Source organism: Phyllostomus hastatus, unplaced genomic scaffold, assembly GCF_019186645.2.
Source record: "Phyllostomus hastatus isolate PE091 unplaced genomic scaffold, TTU_PhHast_1.1 phas_scaffold_46, whole genome shotgun sequence".
Classification (NCBI taxonomy): domain Eukaryota; kingdom Metazoa; phylum Chordata; class Mammalia; order Chiroptera; family Phyllostomidae; genus Phyllostomus; species Phyllostomus hastatus.
In genome coordinates, this window is record NW_025334032.1 from 34,313,830 (window position 1) to 34,332,466 (window position 18,637).

At 39.7% G+C, this 18,637-nt stretch overlaps 1 protein-coding gene across 3 annotated transcripts in view; it reads left to right on the forward strand.

The window, feature by feature from the left end:
• The window catches only part of VPS37A (VPS37A subunit of ESCRT-I), a 29,124-nt gene extending 17,024 nt beyond the window's left edge, over nt 1-12,100 (forward strand). For 2 of the 3 annotated variants that reach the window (XM_045821192.1, XM_045821190.1), the window contains 7 exons: nt 53-123; nt 4,869-4,996; nt 5,075-5,133; nt 5,207-5,275; nt 8,413-8,556; nt 9,845-9,925; nt 11,517-12,100. In XM_045821192.1, coding sequence (XP_045677148.1) covers nt 53-123; nt 4,869-4,996; nt 5,075-5,133; nt 5,207-5,275; nt 8,413-8,556; nt 9,845-9,925 — 552 coding nt within the window. In that variant the 3' untranslated portion in view covers nt 11,517-12,100. The other variant, XM_045821191.1, reaches the window with a different exon arrangement.
• Nucleotides 12,101-18,637: the final 6,537 nt, after the last annotated feature.

The following is an 18,637-nucleotide window of genomic DNA, read 5'->3' on the forward strand; positions in this document are numbered from 1 at the left end:
GAATCAGTCGAAAAGATGGCTGAAATTCAATACCATTTCAAACTCTCTCTAGATAAACCAAAATGGTTTCGGTTACAAGATGCCAGATGTCCCTGATGCATTTCCAGAGCTCTCAGAACTAAGGTAAAAAACTCGGAGAATAACATTGATATTCACTGTCTCTTTTATTTGTGAGTACAAACCAGATCTTCATATTAATCTATCAGTTTTATGTCTTACAGGTTGTATTTATTGACTGACTAGTATTTGTCCAGGGACTTTCTAGGGGCCGGGAATGATATAATAATTACTAGGATGACGATGCCCTTTATCTTGTGCGGCTTACAGTCTTGTGAAAATTATTTCTTAGTACATTATCCCTTGAGATTTCAAAAAATATCTTGCCCTGCTTTAAACCTTTCCACTGTTCCATTAGTAGACAGACATTTGTACATAGAGAAATGGATTAAAGTTCTCATAAAGTAATAGGAAGTTGATTTTATACAGCCAAATTTTATTCAGTTTTATGGGAAATAAGTCTGTAGTATTCAAGTTTAAGGTTCCACAATTTTTGTGGAATACATCTCTTAGATGGCCCATGAAAAAAACATGTGTTGTGGCCACTCAGCTTTGGGAAACATTGCATCTTTTCCATCCCCATTGAAAGTTCACAGTACTCGTAAAGCTCTTCTTAATGAGACTACCAAATTCAATTTAAAAAATTTTACAGTTCTTTTTGTCTTTTTAAAAATTATATTTTTCTGGTTATTCTATTATAGTTGTCCCAATTTTCCCCCTTTTGCCCCTCCACCCCGCAGCCCCCACTCCCTCGGGCAGTCCCCACACTTTCATTCATGTCCACTGGCCGTTCGTGTAAGTGCTTCGGCTCCTCCGTTCCCTGTGCCGTGCTTTACACCCCATGGCCGTGCTGTGGCTGCCTGCCTGTACTTCTCAGTCCCTCACCTCTTCACCCCTTCTCCCTCAAATCCCCCTCCCACCTGGCAACCGTCAAGGCTTTCTCCGTATCCATGATTCCGTCTCTGTTCTTCTTTGCTTAGTTTGTTTTTTTAGATGAAATTGTTGATAAATACGTATTTATTGCCATTTTATTGTTCATAGTTTATGTTCTGTTTCTTAAATAAGTCCCTGCAACATTTCATATGATAATGGTTTGGTGACGATGAACTCCTTTAGTTTTTCCTTGTCTGGGAAGCCCTTGACCCGCCAGCCCTGGGGCTCCGTGTGGGGCGAGCTCAGAAACAGAACAGTGGCCTTTGCCCTCACTCTGTCTGGGAGAAAGCTGTCCCCACGATCTCCTCTTGATGCCAGACACTTGTTCCTTCCCTGACACTGGTGCCTTGCAGGCTGCTGCCCTGTTACTGGAGCTCACAGGGAGTGAGTCTGAGTAAGTCTGTGTGCGGGTTCTTTAAGAGGAACTACTTGGGACTCCAGAAGTTTCTTCCAGCGACTCGATGCCCGCTGGTTTTTGCAGCCAGAAGTTATGGGGACTTATTTCCTGAGACTGGGACCCTGGGCTGAGGGGCCTGGTGTGGGGCTGGGACTCCTTGCTCCCGAGATGTCCCTCCTGATTTTTATCCACCACACGTGGGTGTGGGACCAGGCTGTTCCATGTCTCCTCTTCTCCTACCAGCCTGAATGGATGTGGTTTCTTTATTTCTGTAGTTGTCGGACTTATGTTTAACCCGAGTTTTCATGATTCTGAGTGATGGTGGTTCTGTAGTTTAGTTGTAATTTTTACATGGTTGCATGAGGCGGTGAGCTCTGATTGCTATGCTGCCATGTTGACCGAAAGTCTCTTTTTGACTTTGAAATACATCCCGTCAGGGTTGTACAGCCAAATACCCATGAGAAATATTATAGTTAAAAAAAGACGTTTAGCTTTATTTGACCTGGTGTTCTACTGTCATTTTAAGGAAATAGTGGCTTACTTTCTGCTAATCATAAATTAATGAATGTTTACAGTATATGTGACATACATGTTAAGGGTTTATAGGCATTGTAATGCTTGCTACAACTCCATGAAGTAGCTAGTATTGCTGTCATGTGATAAAGGATTCTTTTTTTCTTCCTTCCTTTTTTGAAAAACTACTACAAAAATGTCAAAAATACAAAAAGGTGAACCTCTTTGCATGACTTGCTTCATATACCCTTCCTCCAGCTTCACTTTTAGGAAGTATGGCTATGGGTCATGATTATTTTAAACAAAATATCCAATATGTCATTTTTACCCACAAGTTCTTCATTAAATTTCTGATACCAGATAAGGACTTTTTCTTTATCATACTCCAATCCAATCTACATCATAATCATGCCTAACAAAATTAATGATAATTCTTTAATATTAATCTTATTTCCTCAGGGTCTTAATAATCAAATCTTTTTGTGGTAGTTTATTTGAATAAGGATTCAAAACAAGGTGTATTTATTGCATTTGCATACTGTATCTCTTACTAAGTTTCTTTTAATGGTGTACCATTTTTCCCCATCTCTTAATACACACACACATCCCTACACACATTTATATACACATATACATATACACGTAAACGTAAATGCATTACTATAAGTTGCACACATATTACTATGTATTTATTGAAGAATTGGTATTTTTCGTGTGGGATCTCCCATATCCTGTTTCCGCCTGATTGCATTCTTGTGGTGCCATTGAAGACCTTTCTCTATTTCCCATATTTCCTTCTGTTGGTGGCTATATCTAAAGTTTTGATTAGAGTTAGATTCAGTTTTTATCAAACTGTGTTGTATACCATAAACTTACACAATGTTACATGTCAGTTATCTCAGTAAAGCTGAAAAAAAAGGTTTAGGTTGAAATCTTTTGGCAAGTTTCCTAACATCACAATTAGTGCCTGCTGCCCTATATATTACTTAAGGCCGCAGTGACATCCAGTTGTCCTCCTTTTAAGGACATTAAGGTAGGACCAAGTTGACAGCACCTGAAATCATGCTTATCCAGTATTTCATTAAGGGTTGCAAATGCGACTTCCTACTGCCAGAATTCTATGAAGAACTTTCCTAAATCAGCTGTTTAGTTTTATTGAAATGTAATACAGGAAAGAGGAGATAAATGCTTGATTTTTTTTCCACTGTTATCAATTTTCACAATAGGAGTTGATGCATAAGCACTCTCCAAAGGTTCTGATAGTCAACAGTTATTTGTTTGTTTTTATAGTTGTTCTTGTGTTACTAAGAACGCATACATTTTAAAAAGTATGTTCGATTGCTTCAATCCATTGCTATCATCATTCTTTTTGGTAAAAGTCCTGTCTTTAATCAATAGGAAATTCTTTAAGTTGGCTTCTGTATCTTTCTGGCAAAACATAGTTTCCATGGGCTCACTATGAACATTTCTTTTCCCTGACCTGAAGTCAGCCATTTCTCTGAAAGCTACTAACTCTTCTTCAAAATGACAATATCAGCCAAAGATGCCAGAATGACTCTTGCACTTTCTTTGGGAAATCAGTCCGGTAGAAGGGTGCCTGGAGCAGTTGGCCGAAGCCAGAGCATGCTCTCAGTGGAAGAGAGAGTCTCAAAGAAAGGATGAGGAGACTCCAGAGGAGGAGGAGACTCCCGAGGAGGAGGATCAGAGGGAACAAGGTCTGATTCCGTAGCCCGGAGCATGCCGATGCAGCTCACTGGAATAGTTCCTCAGGACCTCTCTTACGGACTGCGGGCCACTGTGTTGCCAATTTTTCTGCAGTTCGAAGACTGTGGTTTTAATGGCAAACTCTAAATTAAATCAATGTAAGTTCTCTGCAGTCTTAGTTTTTGAGCTGTGCTTGTAGGAACTCAGTAAATGTTTGTCGGAATCATTTATTCATTCAGACACTCGTTTATATGTTCAATACATGTAAACTGAATGTCAAAACACATCAATACCAGTATTATTACTGTGAATACCAAATGCAGGATAAGATTTTGATGATTTGTTTTTGTTTTTCCACTTCTTTTGTCTTTAGGTTATACCACACCAGAGATATATAGCCAAGTACTATTTTTTAAAGTCTCTTCAAATAATATTTTTCAGGATGATTATGTAACAAGAGAAAAAAGTTTACTTTGAATTTTAGAGATAACTTTTTTCTTTAATCTTGATTTTTAATCATATATTGCTTTTATATGGATTTGCAGTCAAAACTAAAAGATACGTTCAGAAAAGTTTAGATTCCATTCTTACCCCGCTGCCTCTTTAACCCTGTGGATACTGATTTTTGATTTGCTTTAGGCTTCTAAGCTTAAATATGTAACACATATACATATCTTTTATTGTGACAGCCACATAGGCTGAATTTGGGAGGTTGAGCCCTGGCCAGTGTGGCTCATCTGGTTGGATCGTCATCCTGTAGACTGAAAGGCAGGGGTTTGATTCCCAGTTAGGGCATGTATCCAGGTTCAGGCTGCGGGTTCAGTCCCCCTTGGGGCACATATGAGAGTCAGCCAATTGATATTTCTCTCACATCCATGTTTCCTCTCTCTCTCTCTGTCTCCCTGTCTCCCCTCCTCCCCCTGCTCCCTCTCGCCCCACTCCCTCTCTCTTTATCTTCCTTCCTCAATAAAAGCAATAAAAAAATGACTTTGGGCAAGGATAAAGAAGCTTGGAGTTTGGTACGGCTGTTCATGCACCCTAGTCTTCATAGTCCCACAGCGATTTGACACCACATTCAGACTGCTTTATGTTCCGTGATACTTTATTTGTTTTTAAGGTTATAATTTCACTTGTGTGAATGCATACTTCAAAAATTATTTTGAACCCTATCAACTAAAGAAAAGTGGAAAGTCATGGGTACTTTTCATAACGCAGAGGAGCGAGATGACTGGCGCTCACTGACACTTTTCTGCTCTGTTCCCAGTGTGTCGCAGCTTACAGACATGAACGAGCAGGAGGAGATACTGCTGGAGCAGTTCCTGACTTTGCCTCAACTGAAGCAAATCATCAGTGACAAGGACAACTTAGTAAAAAGTATTGAGGAGCTAGCAAGTACGTCTTCCCTTGTTTCTTAAATTTCTTAAGAAAAATGTGATTTTTACCTAGAGATAAAACAAATTTATCTTACAGGAAAAAATTTGCTTTTGGAGCCCAGCTTGGAAGCCAAAAGGCAAACTGTTTTAGATAAGGTGAGTTCTCATTTTGAAGAAATTCATGTGATTTAAAAATGGAAGAAAACAGCATATGTATTTTCTCTTTTAGTATGAATTACTTACACAAATGAAATCAGCTTTTGAAAAGAAGATGCAGAGACAGCATGAACTCAGTGAGGTAAGGCTGGGTAGCTCCTCCCCTTTACCGTAAGCATTTTCACTCTGAGTGTGTGTGAGCCACGTTCTTACTTTCGTTTTTCTCAGAAAGCATGTATTAGGAGTCTGACTTTATAAGGCGTGATAACTTGAAATGCTGATGAACAGCTCCCAATTATGAGGCATTATAAGTCATTTGTGCTCATGTAAGAGCTTATTTGGTTCCCAAACAGAAAAGTGTTAAAAGCCCCTTAAATAATTTTTCAGGGAAAGTTATTATAAAGCTGGTTTAACTCTTGGAATAAAATGTAACAACAAAAAAGCTTTAACTTTAGACTCACTTGTAAACTTCTGTATAGATACCTTAGAAGAAAAGTCAGCAAATAGAAAAATACATAAATGTATTTCACCATAAGCAGTAAATTTTGTGCTAGAAGTCTGGTTATATGAAAAACCAAAAGCATTTTTAAAACTTCACTCAGTTTTGAAAAACTAAATCTGTAAAAATAAGAGAATATAGGATGTTATCTGTATGTTGTATCAGTAACATAGTTAACAATATTGTATTTCCTTTAAAATCACCGTTTCTAGAAGGTAAATCCAATGTAATAAAACACAAAGCAGAAATAAAACAACAGCAGAAAATGATGGTAAAGGAGAATATAAATTTATAATGGATATCAGATGTGGTCATCCTTTAGAATTAAATATAGCTAACATTGAGCAATTATTATGTGTTTTGCATTGCACTACGCAGTTGACATACTGTCCATTATTTCCCCCAAACCTCTGAGGTGCAGGCATTACTGTTTTTCTGTTTTACAGGTAAACTGAGGAGAGGGTTAATAAATAACTTCCCTGAGTTCTGATAAATAGGAAGTATGAGTCAGGAATCAAACCTCCCTCCCTCAGTCTTAGCCAGGAGCTCGGAGCAGCCAGCTGCAGTCCTCCTGGTCTCACGTTTGAGCTTGCTAGATGCTGAAGGAGCTCTTCCCGACAGTCGGCACCATGCCTTGTCCAGACTCTTAGTGAAGTTAGGAAACTTTGCCGAGTAGCCTGAAAGAAGACTTGAGTAAATGAAGCAACATGGAATATTCATGGGCTGAAAGCTTTAATATTATAAAGACTGCATTCTCTCCAAAATAACCTAAAAATTTAATATGCTTACAATAAAAAAGTCCCAAGAGTATTTTTTTTAAAAAATTTGACTGATTTATTCTAAAGTTTATTGGAAACACTAAGTGGGTAAGCGTAGTCAGGAGAGCTTGAACAGAAAGGAACAGTGAGGATGACCTCCCCTGCCCAGCACCAAAGTATGCAGAAACAGGGCACCGTTTAAACAGTAGAGCAGCTTTGTGCGAAGAGAGAAATAGTTCTGTGAAACAGACTCGTGGGTATATGTGAAATTCGGAGCAGCTGAGGATTTAGTGAATATAACTGGCCACCCGTTTAGGAAGAAGATTCCTACATCATACCATCACAGTAACATGTGCTGGGGGGTGTCCAGCCTGCGGCCTGCAGGCCACGTGCGGCCCGACAAAAAACCTTCAGGTCGCTTAACACCTTTTTTTTGCATCAGTTTTCATTAGTGTTTGTGTATTGAATGTGTGGCCCAAGACAGCTCTTCCAGTGTGGCCCAGAGACACCAAAAGGTTGGACACCTGTGCTAGTATTTAATTAGAAACCATACAATTGTGAAAGGCAACTGTCTTCTAGGATTTTTTTAAAGATTTAGTAGGAAAAACCCTTTGTAGGCATGATGTAATAGGCAGGAGCATAAAAGAAAGAATGTGTTTAAAAGTTTATATAAATTTAAAACTTGTATTGAAGATCATAAAGTCAAAACTGAAGAAAAGGGAACAAGTACGTCTCATGTATATGACACATATTAATGTCAATGGTTCATAAATATCCCTTACAAATAGGAAAAAGAACAGGAAACTCACAAAAGGAGAAATATGAATGTCCAATAGGTGTTTTGATGTAACAGTTATTCTGCCTCCTGGACCACTTACATAAAAATTACTTGAAGTGATTCTTGAAATGCTTAAAAAAATAAAATAAAATAAAATAAAATAAAATAAAAAAACATGGTTCCTAAGCTCTTCTCTAGACTTTGGCAGATGAGGAATCTTCTACACTCTGAAGTGTGGAAACCACTTCACCAGACCCCTGATGCCAGGAGTCCAGGAACTTGTCCCGCTTTGTTCCCCCACTAGACCCAGCACCTGGTCCAGTGCTTGACACGTAGTGCACGCTCAATAAATAGTGTAAGGAACAAGTGAAGTAAGCATTTAAAAAAGATGCTCAACCTTCTGATGATAATAAGCAAAATTACAGCATCTGTGTGAGCCAAACTTGTAAAGGTAGATAACCATTGTTGGCAAGAGTGCTAAGAAAACAGTGCCTTCTTGTATGTTCCTGTGCGTGATGTATGATGATGAGTCTACTACCTTACGCCCACTGCGGTGACTAGTATTAAAAATAGATTTAGTTCCTACACTTAGTTCTTGGATTCATTAAGAGTTAACTTTTGCACGAGGTAAGGTAGGGGTTCAGCTTCATTCTGCGTGTGGATCCCCAGTTTACCCAGTACCAGTAGTTTCAAGGACTGGTTCAGCGGGCTGTCCTTCCCTGCTGAACGGCCTTGGCACACATTATGAAAATATTCGGCCATGTATCTGAACGGCTATTGCTTTGTCTTTCCATTTTTTATTGTCCTCTTCAATTTCTTTCAGCAGTGTTTTGTAGTTTCACCCCTTCAATTAAATTCAATCCTATGGCTTTTGTCATAGTTTGTCCAGCCCACATTCAAGGGGCGGAACATTACCTGAGGGCAGGAAGTACCAGGAGTTGGGGTTCACTGGGGATTGCCCTAGGGGGTGCCTGCCACAGTGATCTGAATACTGAATTCCGAGGAAGGACATTGATTTGCCCAGTGTCTTTCATTTCACAGTTTGCAGCCCGTGGGTCGAGTTCTCTTGTGTTGGGCACCCGCCTGGATCCAGAAGCAGAGGGCCTGGCGGTGGCAGGTTTGCTCAGAAGGAGCCTGTGGCACACACAGTAGACTGCTTCTCCCTGTCTCTGCCTCGGTTCTCCCTCTCTGAGGACTTCCTGATCGTCATGAACTAATACAGCACCTGGGTTTTTTTTTTTCAGAGCTGTAGTGCGAGTGCCCTACAGGCAAGATTAAAAGTAGCTGCACACGAAGCTGAGGAAGAATCTGATAACATTGCTGAAGATTTCTTGGAGGGAAAAACTGAAGTGGATGATTTTCTGAGTAGCTTCATGGAAAAGAGAACAGTATGTAACACTCTTCAGTTGAGGACGAGTGGCAGCGTAATATCAAATTAAGTATATTCATGAGTAAAGCAATGTCAGCACGTTACTGAGGTGCAGTTTTGAGTGCCATGAAAAGAAACTGAAGAGCCTCTATTGAGAAGGATAGCAGCATCCTGCTGTCACTTTAAATCTGCTTGTTGTGAGTACACAAGCAGGTAAATCAAATAACAGTTCTGTTTCAGAACCGCTAGTGTCTGTGTCATTCTGTAGTAAAGGTGGTAGATCGGCGCAAGTGTAGTCTTCATAGTTGTAGTGTGCTCCTGAACAGCCTGTTTCACGAGTTACTTTAAGAGAGAATGTGTTACAGAGATTAATTTTTTTTAAATATTATTAAGAACATTCTGGAATAGTTTCTGTTTGATGATTATTTCCATTATATTTAAGTAAAAATCAAAAAGTCTGCTTAGCAATATTGTGCCCTTTGATGGGGTTCTACATATTTACCTAATTCCTCTGAAACCTCGCCTTTTAGCCCTGGCCAGTGTGGCTGAAATGGTTAGAGGAGAGTCCTGTAACTGACAGTTTGTGGTTTCAATTCCTGGTTAAGGCATAATGCCTAGCTTGCAAGTTCGATTCCTGGTCCGGGCTCCTATGGGAGGCAACCAATCAATGCTTCTCTCTTGCATCGATGTTTCTCTCCCTTTCTCCCTCCCTCTCTTTCTAGAAGCAGGGGGAAAATGTCCTCAGTGAGGGTTAATAATAATAATAATAATAATAATAATAAATAAAAATAACCTTTTGTCACGAAACTTGTAAAACATATGTGCTGTGTATATACATGCCTATTTTGTTCAGGACGGTGGGGCAGGTTTTGTTATCCTCAGTTTCCATGGGAGAAAGTGGAAGCTCAGGGACATTAACAACTATGGTTACAGCATCAGTGTAAGTGGCATTTATATTTCATCTGTTGTTCTTCGGTACCATATAACTGTACCTTGGAGTTTTTATTTGTTAACTTCCCTAGTTAACAATATTAGGATTTATGTTCGTGTTTTTAAAACACAGATATTTGATATTACATAGTCAGAACTAATATAAAGCATCAGTTTGTTTTATATTCTGGAAGTTTATAGGTAAATGTTTTTTGCCAAAATTATTTTTTAGCTCTTAAATTCTGAACTGCCTTAAACATTCAAAACTTAAGTGTAAATAGGTTAAAAGAGTCTTACTTAGAATTCTTTCATAATGTAGCAAGTAGTAGGCAAGTTGTTGGAGAAGTGACTGGTGTTTGAAATGATTTGTCTCCTAGATTTGCCACTGCAGAAGAGCCAAGGAAGAGAAGCTTCAGCAGGTGATAGCGGTGCACAGCCAGTTCCATGCTCCGTTGTAGGTGAGTCGTATTCCAGACGGTGCGAGTCTCCAGGCTGTTGCGTGGCTGCCCTTTGATGTAATCACAGGAGCCTGTCCCACCAGCTTTAAGTGTCATGTTGTCATTAGGGCTCTTACGCTATGTAACATGTAGCATATTTTCCCTTATGTATTAAGCATAATGTTAGATTATAAGCATATAGCCAGTAGAAACTTTTAGGATATTTTCTTAGTATGATGTTGGCTTAAATGAAAGTTTTTTGCGAGCATCGATAGCTATTATGTATTGTAAACTATAATTAGTCCCTTGCTCTCAGCTTTGTGGCATATACCATGTCCTCAGTAGTCTTGTTTGTCATTTCTTCCTTTAAAATGAACTTCCGGCCTGTCTCTCTTCCATCTCACACCAGGATCATGCCAGTGACGCCCTTGCCAGTGCCCTGGCCTCGGCGTTCCTCCCTCTTGCACAGCACTGGCAGGCTCACCTGCCCGCAGCAGCACCACCGGATGCTCTGGTCTCTCCGCTCTAGAACCTGTGCCGGCCGCCTACGATGACAGCAGCAGCACCGTGTTTTTCCCTCTGGTTTTAAAGTCTGCTGTAATCTGACACATACTTGAGATTATCTGGTTTAATTTTCCATATCTTCCCTTATGTTGTCTCACGTGTCACGTTCTTTTGTCTGCACCATGTTTCTGTTCATGGCTTTTCTTGATCTCCAGACAGCCTTCCCTTCCCTCTCCATCCGCCTCGTCCAGGGAGTGATTCGGCTGTAAGGACTGATTCCCACCCCAGCGAGTTTTAAATAAAAAGCCGTGTCACTGGGTAACACTGGGATACAGAACCGAGCCAAGTACAAGAAGTGGAGCTCAGCCACCCGAGAGGAAACACCACCAGAGGCTACAGCAGTCAGGGCTGCTTCTGTCTCTCTCACCCTTTCCAAGACGGCTGGTTTCTCAGCTCTGCATCCGCTTTTTCCTCTTCGGAGAGCCTTTCTGTACCACACTGCACAGGCTTCAGCCACTGCTGCCCACAGCCTGATCCTAACAGTCAGGCAGCCGCTGGGGGCCGACAAGGGGCTCGCCGCAAGTCCCTGGGAGGGCACTGGCCCCGGCTGGGGGTGTCCGTCCTGACTCAGCAGTTTGGCTTGGAGATGGGTGTCACTGGTCCTCTGCCCACTGGACTGGGCTGAAGGAGTGGACTTTGAGAAGGGAGCACGAGAAGGTCCCTAAAAGGGGGAGCAGACTACAGGGAAGGAGATAACAGGCGTTTCTGTCCCCAGCTCGTCTGCCCCTTCTCTCATTCTTGCTGTGTTTGCGATTAGTGCCAATGTTGAACTGTTTTACATCTTGCTTTACAAATCATACTGTCAGTCCCTGAGGGTACGGGCTGACTTGTAATATCCAGTGTGTGTGTCTCACAGGTCGAGAAGAAAGTGGGCACTGAGCAATTGCTTGTTCATAGGAACATGCTGGAATCCTTCCCCCACCTCTTTTCCCTCATGGTCAAGTTATCTTTTTCTAGGTCACTCTTAACGGGAAGAGGATGGAAAGGGATGCAAATTTATTGTCTTAAATTAACTCTTAGGCGTTTTTTAATTTTCTTTTCTTTCCAGATTTTCCTGAGAACATGAACTGCCAAGAGAGGAATGGGACACATAACTGAGCACATTTCTATTTGTGATTTGCAAATTGGCATTCATCATAGCAGCTGAATTCATAGACTCACTATATAGATTGTATACAGAACTGAGACTGATTTTGTACAGATCAGAATGATTGCTATCATCTTGACTTTGAGAAATTTTTCTGCACTATTTGCACTAAAAATGTTTATTTATTATGGATAAATCCTATCATATTTAAGTTCCACTGCTGTTCCTCTCTTATTGATTAAATAATTCTGCATGTAATTTAGCTAGTTTTCATATTTTATAAAATTACTTCATTTAAATTTGTATTTTTAATTTGAATCTGCCTCATTTCTTTATCAGAAATGGTCTGTTTCCTCTCAACTTTTTATGAAAAAAATCACTTTTCAGACTGTAGACTCTATTTTTTTCTCATTCTTTCTGGATAACCAAACTTTCAAAAACAATATCTTTTAGATATTCCTAGTGTCAGTAAACATTAAACCTGCCAATGTGCCATCTCAAAAAAGTAACTTTTAATACATACAATAAATCAAAAGAATAAACCAGCTGCTTTTATACCTTGTTTTATTTTTAAAATTAAAAATGCATTTAAGAAGCAATACAGGCAAATAAATATTTCACCTACTAGAAAAAAAATTGCCATTCACTTAAATTAGTCCAACATAAACTTTCATGCTAATTTTTTAATATAAAGTATGCGATGTGGTCGGATAAGGATAGGCTGTCTAAATTACTAATGTTAAAGTTAAAAAATCATCTTTGTTAATGAATAGTTAATCTGGACCTAAAAAAAATCAATGAAATTTTCTGACCTTTATTGTGTTAGCTTTTCATCAGAGAAAAGCTATACTAATAAATAAAATTAGTATTTAACATTTAGAAAGTTAGATTTTAATTAGATTTTCCATTTATCCTCTACTATGTTCAGCAGCTTGCTTCTATTCCATATTACAGAGTGCACACATTTTATGGGTAACTGTGAAAGGCTAAGTAAGGAGAGAATGGTGAACTGTATACCTGAGGCTTGGTACCGTGGTGTTTACGTCACAGAACCACCTAGCGCGTCCCTTTGTTTGACTTTCATCCCAATGTGATCGCCATCTCACACACCAGCACACAGCACCGTTTGTCTTCATGTCTCTGTTCACCTGTAACATGTGTTTGGCAATAGAGCTTTAGGAGAAACGAAATCATTTTCGTAGACTTGAGGTATACTGAATAGTATATATACTATTGCTCTGTGCTTATGGAGGGCAAGTGTTCACATGGAGCGTAAAGGTGTACTTTGGGTGAAGCAGTTCTCTTTCATTAATCGCCCGTCTTCCTCACGCTGTGCTAAGGGGGTGCCGTTTGATCCTCAAAATGACCAGACGAGGAAGGCAGAATAACTACTCTGGACTTCTATTTTTTTTTTTAATAAAAGATTTTATCTATTTTTTAGAGAGAGAGGAAGGGAAGGAGAGAGGGAGAGAAATATCAGTATGTGGTTGCCTCTTGCATGTCCCCTTTTGGGGACCTGGCCCACAATCCAGGCATGTGCCCTAACAGGGAATTGAACCGACAACCCTTCGGTTCGCAGCCTGTGCTCAGTCCACTGAGCCACACCAGCCAGGGCCTACTCTGGATTTCTAGATGAGCGAGGTAAGTATCTCAAGTCCGTGACAGAGTCTTCTGGGTACTCAGGAACTTTCCTTGCCGCACCAAGCAGAGAGTCAGCCCTCCCTGCAGTCACTGCAGTGGACGGAGGATACAACAGACCGTACCTGCAGACAGGTAGCTTTCCTATAAACCAGGGAGATCCTAGAACAAGACACCAGAGGTCCAGAGCCATTCTGAAAGGACATCAGTGCATTTATTTGATCTACTAATTTTATTAAGTACCTACTTCAGTGAGGCAGGTATATATAGTATTGTGGAAATAGTATGTAACTGTAGGTTTAAGTGCTTTATCTCTCAGCAAAAAGAAATTTTTTTTTGTATAGTCTCTTCAATCACATAAATAATTTGTTTCAATGTTTTCTCCTTTAAACTTGAACTATTTCAGTTTTATTCTGTACTGGTTAACATAGCTTGGTTTCTCCTTCCAAAATTAATTGATTGGATAACCTCCGTACAACCCAGTTATTAAGGAGAGGAGTTTTGATTGTCACTGTCTGCCCTTAACAGACAGACACATCAGTTCAGATACAGGTTATGTCGGTCACCCAAGATGAGAAAGGTCTGCATTTGACTATGCATGAATTTTGGTTCTGTTATTACAACAGGAATTAAGGGACTTTTCTTATAAGTTTATATCTACATTGTTTTCTTGTAAGTGGCCATGCTGGAGAGGCAGTGCGAGAGAGGGGGCAGTGCCTGATGAGGCAGAGATTCTGATTCTGCTTTAACGTGTAATGAAGTCGGAATGGTGGAGGCTTAGGAGTTACTAGATTATTCCAAGTGGAGATTGTCATGGGTAGACATGTAAACGCTCATATATCAAAATAGGAGGAAGTTCTCTAAATAAAATGAAATACTTAAATGAGATACATTTCAAAGTTGGAACATTTTCTAGGAATAAACTAGGAAATTCATATTGGAATAGAGAGGTAAGTTTGACCGTAATTTATATGCTTACATTAAAGGACAGCTCCGATTAATTTCCAAGGAAAGAAACTGATTGTGTGCTTTTAAAGAACAGAAATGTGTGTCAGAGTTTTCCTTCTCTTCATCTCTTGTGTTCTAAAAATGTTCCTTTTTCAATTGCTGGATTATGATCAAAATTCTTACCTACTTCATATCACTGAATTTACCTGAATATAATGAAATACTAAGTCATTTGAGTTAAGTAATTTGCCTTGGCTAGTTTTACATTGGTTTATCCCCTATGTTTCAGACTGACAGCCCTGAGTAAAACACTTCCTGATTGATGTTTGATTTGAAACAAGAATGTACTGTTAGAGATTTTAGTCTCATCAGATTGGCTGTATTCTTTCAAGTCCCTGTGAAAGCACAGCAACGTTTAACAAGCAATAAATGTAACCTTTTACATAAATTTCAGTATTAGGTTTACTCTTAATAGGTAGTCTGAATGAATATATATGTAAATTATGTTTTGTAAGATGTTTGAAAATCTGAAAAACAGTTTGATGTGAGAAACATCACATTAAAGAATTAAATTTTAAAAGATCAAATATTTATCCTATTTATTTTTCAAAATAAATGCATAGCTCTGTCTGGTAGATTTATGGTGTCGTTCTTTAAAAATGTATTATTATGTATATACTTTTGTAGATGGACACTGCCAAATGGAAGAAATTAAAGTCAGTCCTCAGTACTTGGCAAAGAGGCTTCTAGGAGTTGATAACTACAGGAAACGCATGAAGTCAGCTATGTTTTGATAATGCAAAAGCCATTACCACTGCATCCTAAGTATTTACCATTCACAAGGTATTCCCTACTCCATACAATGTATTGCAGAAAAAGAATAAACATTCCCTGTACTTCATTTGGAACTGCTCAGTAGAGCATGCTCATATTTTGAATTCTAAAACAATTATACTTGCTTTATTTACATGGACAGAGTATTTTATATTAGAAGTTTCTAACATATTAAAGTTCTATTTTTTCAGCATAATTAACATAAGTACAATTACTCTTGTGTTATTTCATATATATATGTACACACATTGCTACACTCCCTCCAAATCTTTCATACTAAAGATTTCAGCAGGGAGAGGACCAAAAAAAATTTGTTTTCAGCATTGTAGCTCTCCTGCCCTTTCATTTTCCCCAGTTTTATTGAGATATAATTGACATGCATCACTGTATAACTTTAAGGTACACACAGCCTAATAGTTTGACTTACATATATTGTGATTACCGCATTAAGTTTGTTTATCATCTGTCATCATAGACACAATAAAAAGAGAAAGTAAAAAAAGAAGAAGATTGCTTCCCTTGTGATGAGAATTCTCAGGATTTACTCTGTTAACAACTTCCACACACATCATACAGTGGTGTTCACTGTGGCCCCCATGCTGTATATCACATCCCTGGTACTCACTTGTCTTGTAACTGGGAGTCCGTGCCTTCTGGCCACCTTTCTCCAATGCCTTCTCCCCCAACCCCCACCACAAATTTGGGGGGCGGGGGTTCCTTTTAAATTCACATCTGAGGTCATACAGTATTTAGTGTTTGTCTTTCTCTGATATATTTCATTCAGTGTACTCAAGGTCCATCCACGCTGTCACAAATGACAGTATTTCCTCTTTCTATGTCTGAGGAGTATTTCATTGTGTGTGTATATATATAAAATATACTATAGCTTTACACTTCCATCTGTCGTTGGACCTTAGGTTTTTTCCACGTCTTGGATACTGTAAGTAAAGCTGCTGTGAACGTGGGGTGCTGCAGGTACCTTTTTGAATTTAGTGTTTTTGTTCCCTTTGAACATGTACCCAAGACGGAGCTGCGGGATCATAGGGATCCAACACCTCTATTTCTAAGTTTTAGTTTTTTGAGGATTCTAGTTTTAATATTTTGAAGATTTTCCATACTGCTTTTCCATAGTGGCTGTACCAGTTTATATTCTCATCACTAGTGCACAGGGTTCCCTTTCCTCCACATCCTTGCTAACATTTACTTCATGTCTTTTTGATGACCTCTGTCCTAATAGATGTGAGTTGGTATCATGTGTATCAACAGTTTCGATTTGCACTTCCCTAATGCCTCGTGGTGTTGAGCATCATTTCATGTAACTGTTAGCCTTCCACATATCTTACTTGGAAAAATGGCTGCTAAGGGTTTTGCCCCTTTTTTAATTAGATTACTTGGTTTTTGGCTATTGAATAGCATGAGTTTAGTATATATTTTGGATATTAACTTCTTATGGCTTGCATAAACTTCTTCCCATTTGATAGGTTGTCTTTTCATTCTGTTGTCTTCTGCTCTGCAGAAGCTTTTCAGTTTGATGCAGCCCTACTTGATAATTTTTGCTTTTGTTGCTGTTTTAGGTGTCATATCCAAAAACTCATTGCCAAGACTAATCTTGGGGAGCCTTGTTTCCATGATTTAATGCCAGCACCATACTGTTTGGATTACTGTAGCTCTAGGGTAAAACTTAGAATCAGACAGTGTGATTCAGAACAAGTGTGTTGCCTCCTTTGTTCTTTCTTGGGATCACTCTGGCAATTTGGGGCCTTTTGTGGTTCTACATAAGTTTTAGATTGTTTTTCCTACTATAAAAAAAGTCATTGGAATCTTGATAGAGAATTGCATTGAATGTACAGATGCCTTTGGTAATATGGACATTTTAACAATATTATTTCTTTCAATCAATGAATATTTATTTGTAATTTGTACTGTCTTCGATTTCTTTCATCTGTACTTTAGTTTCAGAGAAAAAAATCTTTAGTGTCCTTGGTTAAGTTTATTTCTAAGTATTTATTTTGATGCAGTTGTAAATGAGATTGTTTTTCTTTTTCAGCTAAGTCTTTGGTAGTGTATAGCAATGCTACTGATTTTTCTATGTTAATTCTGTGTCCTGCAGTTTTACTGAATTTTACTGAATTAGGTCTAACAGGGTGGTTTTGGGGGGTGGTTTTTTTGGTTAAGTTGTCAGTGCTTTTTCTGTGTATAAAATTGAGTCATCTGCAAATAGAGACAGTTTTCCTTTTTCTCAGTTTTGATGGTTTTTATTACTTTTCCTGTGTGAAAGCTCTGTGGAGAACTCCAGCACTGTGGTTGACTGTGAGTGAGTTTGAGCACCCTTGTCTTATGTTTCATCTTCAAGGAAAAGCTTTAACCCTCTCACTCTGGAGCGTAGTGGCTGTGGGCTCATCGTAAGGCCTGTGTTAGCTTGTGGCACATCCCTTCCAGCCTGATTCGCTGAGAGTTTTTAATTGTGGACGGATGTTGAGTCTTGTCAAATGCTTTTTTGTGTCTTTGAGATGCTATGATTTTTTTGTTTTATTTGACTAAGTGACATATCATATTGACTGATTTGTGTATGAACCGTCCTTGCATCCCAGGTATAAATCCCACTTGATCCTGGTGAATGAATCGTGTTGTGCGCTGCTGAACTGGGTTTACTAGTACTTTATTAAGAATTTTTGCATCTATATTCATCAGGGATATTGGCCTGTAGTTTTTTTTGTTGTTGTTGTTTTGGTGTTTTTTTTCTGGTAGTGTCTTTCTCTGTCTTTGGTATCAGAATAAGGCCTCATAAAATTTGATAGTGTTTGATAGTGTTCTTCCTCTTTAATTTTTTTGGAAGACTTTGAGAGGGATTGATATTAATTTTTCATTAAATGTTGGCTAGAAATTCACCACTGGAGCCATCTGGTCCTGGGCTTATCACCATTTACTAGTAGTTATTCTATTCAGACATTCTCTTTCTTCACTTAGTCTTGGCAGTTTGTTTCCTAAAAATTTTCCCGTTTCTTCCAGGTGGCTCAGTTTATTGGCATGCGGTTTTGACCCAAGCCAGCCCGTACCCCAAGTTCACTGGCTGAACCGGACCGCTGGCTTGGCCCTGAGAGCAGTCAGCTGTGCCGACACACCTCTCAGCCCAAGAGTTGCTGGATAACACAAATTCCAGCTGTTCTCACCTGCCCTTCTTGTCAGATGGGGCCAAGGGCCGGCTCTCTGCAGTGGGTGGGGCTGTCTTCCTGGCTCCTGCCTGGGCAGGACAGGTAGGGTCCATTGCAGGCAACTCCAGAATTTTCCCAAACAGACTTTCTGGTCCGGAGGGACCAGGAGCCTTGATCTGCAGCAGGCGGGGGTAGGGCTCAGCTCTCGCACCCAGGCAGGTGTAGACCAGCCCCTGGGGCAAAACTGCTCCTTTGGGAGCCGGAATTCCCCCATCACCCTGTGCCACTGACCTGACTGTGCAGAGGAGAGCAGCTGCTGGTTGGGGCTGCCTCGGGTTCTGAAGGCGGGAATTCTCCTCCAACACCCAGGTGCTGATCACTGGAAGCCCCTCCCCACTCCTCGGTCTCAGTCAGACTCCAGTGGTGCAGCCCACGGATTCCCCTGTGATCCCTGTGGGGCCAAACCAGAGCAGGGGTCCCCGCTAACCACCCCCCAGACCAGGGAGGTTG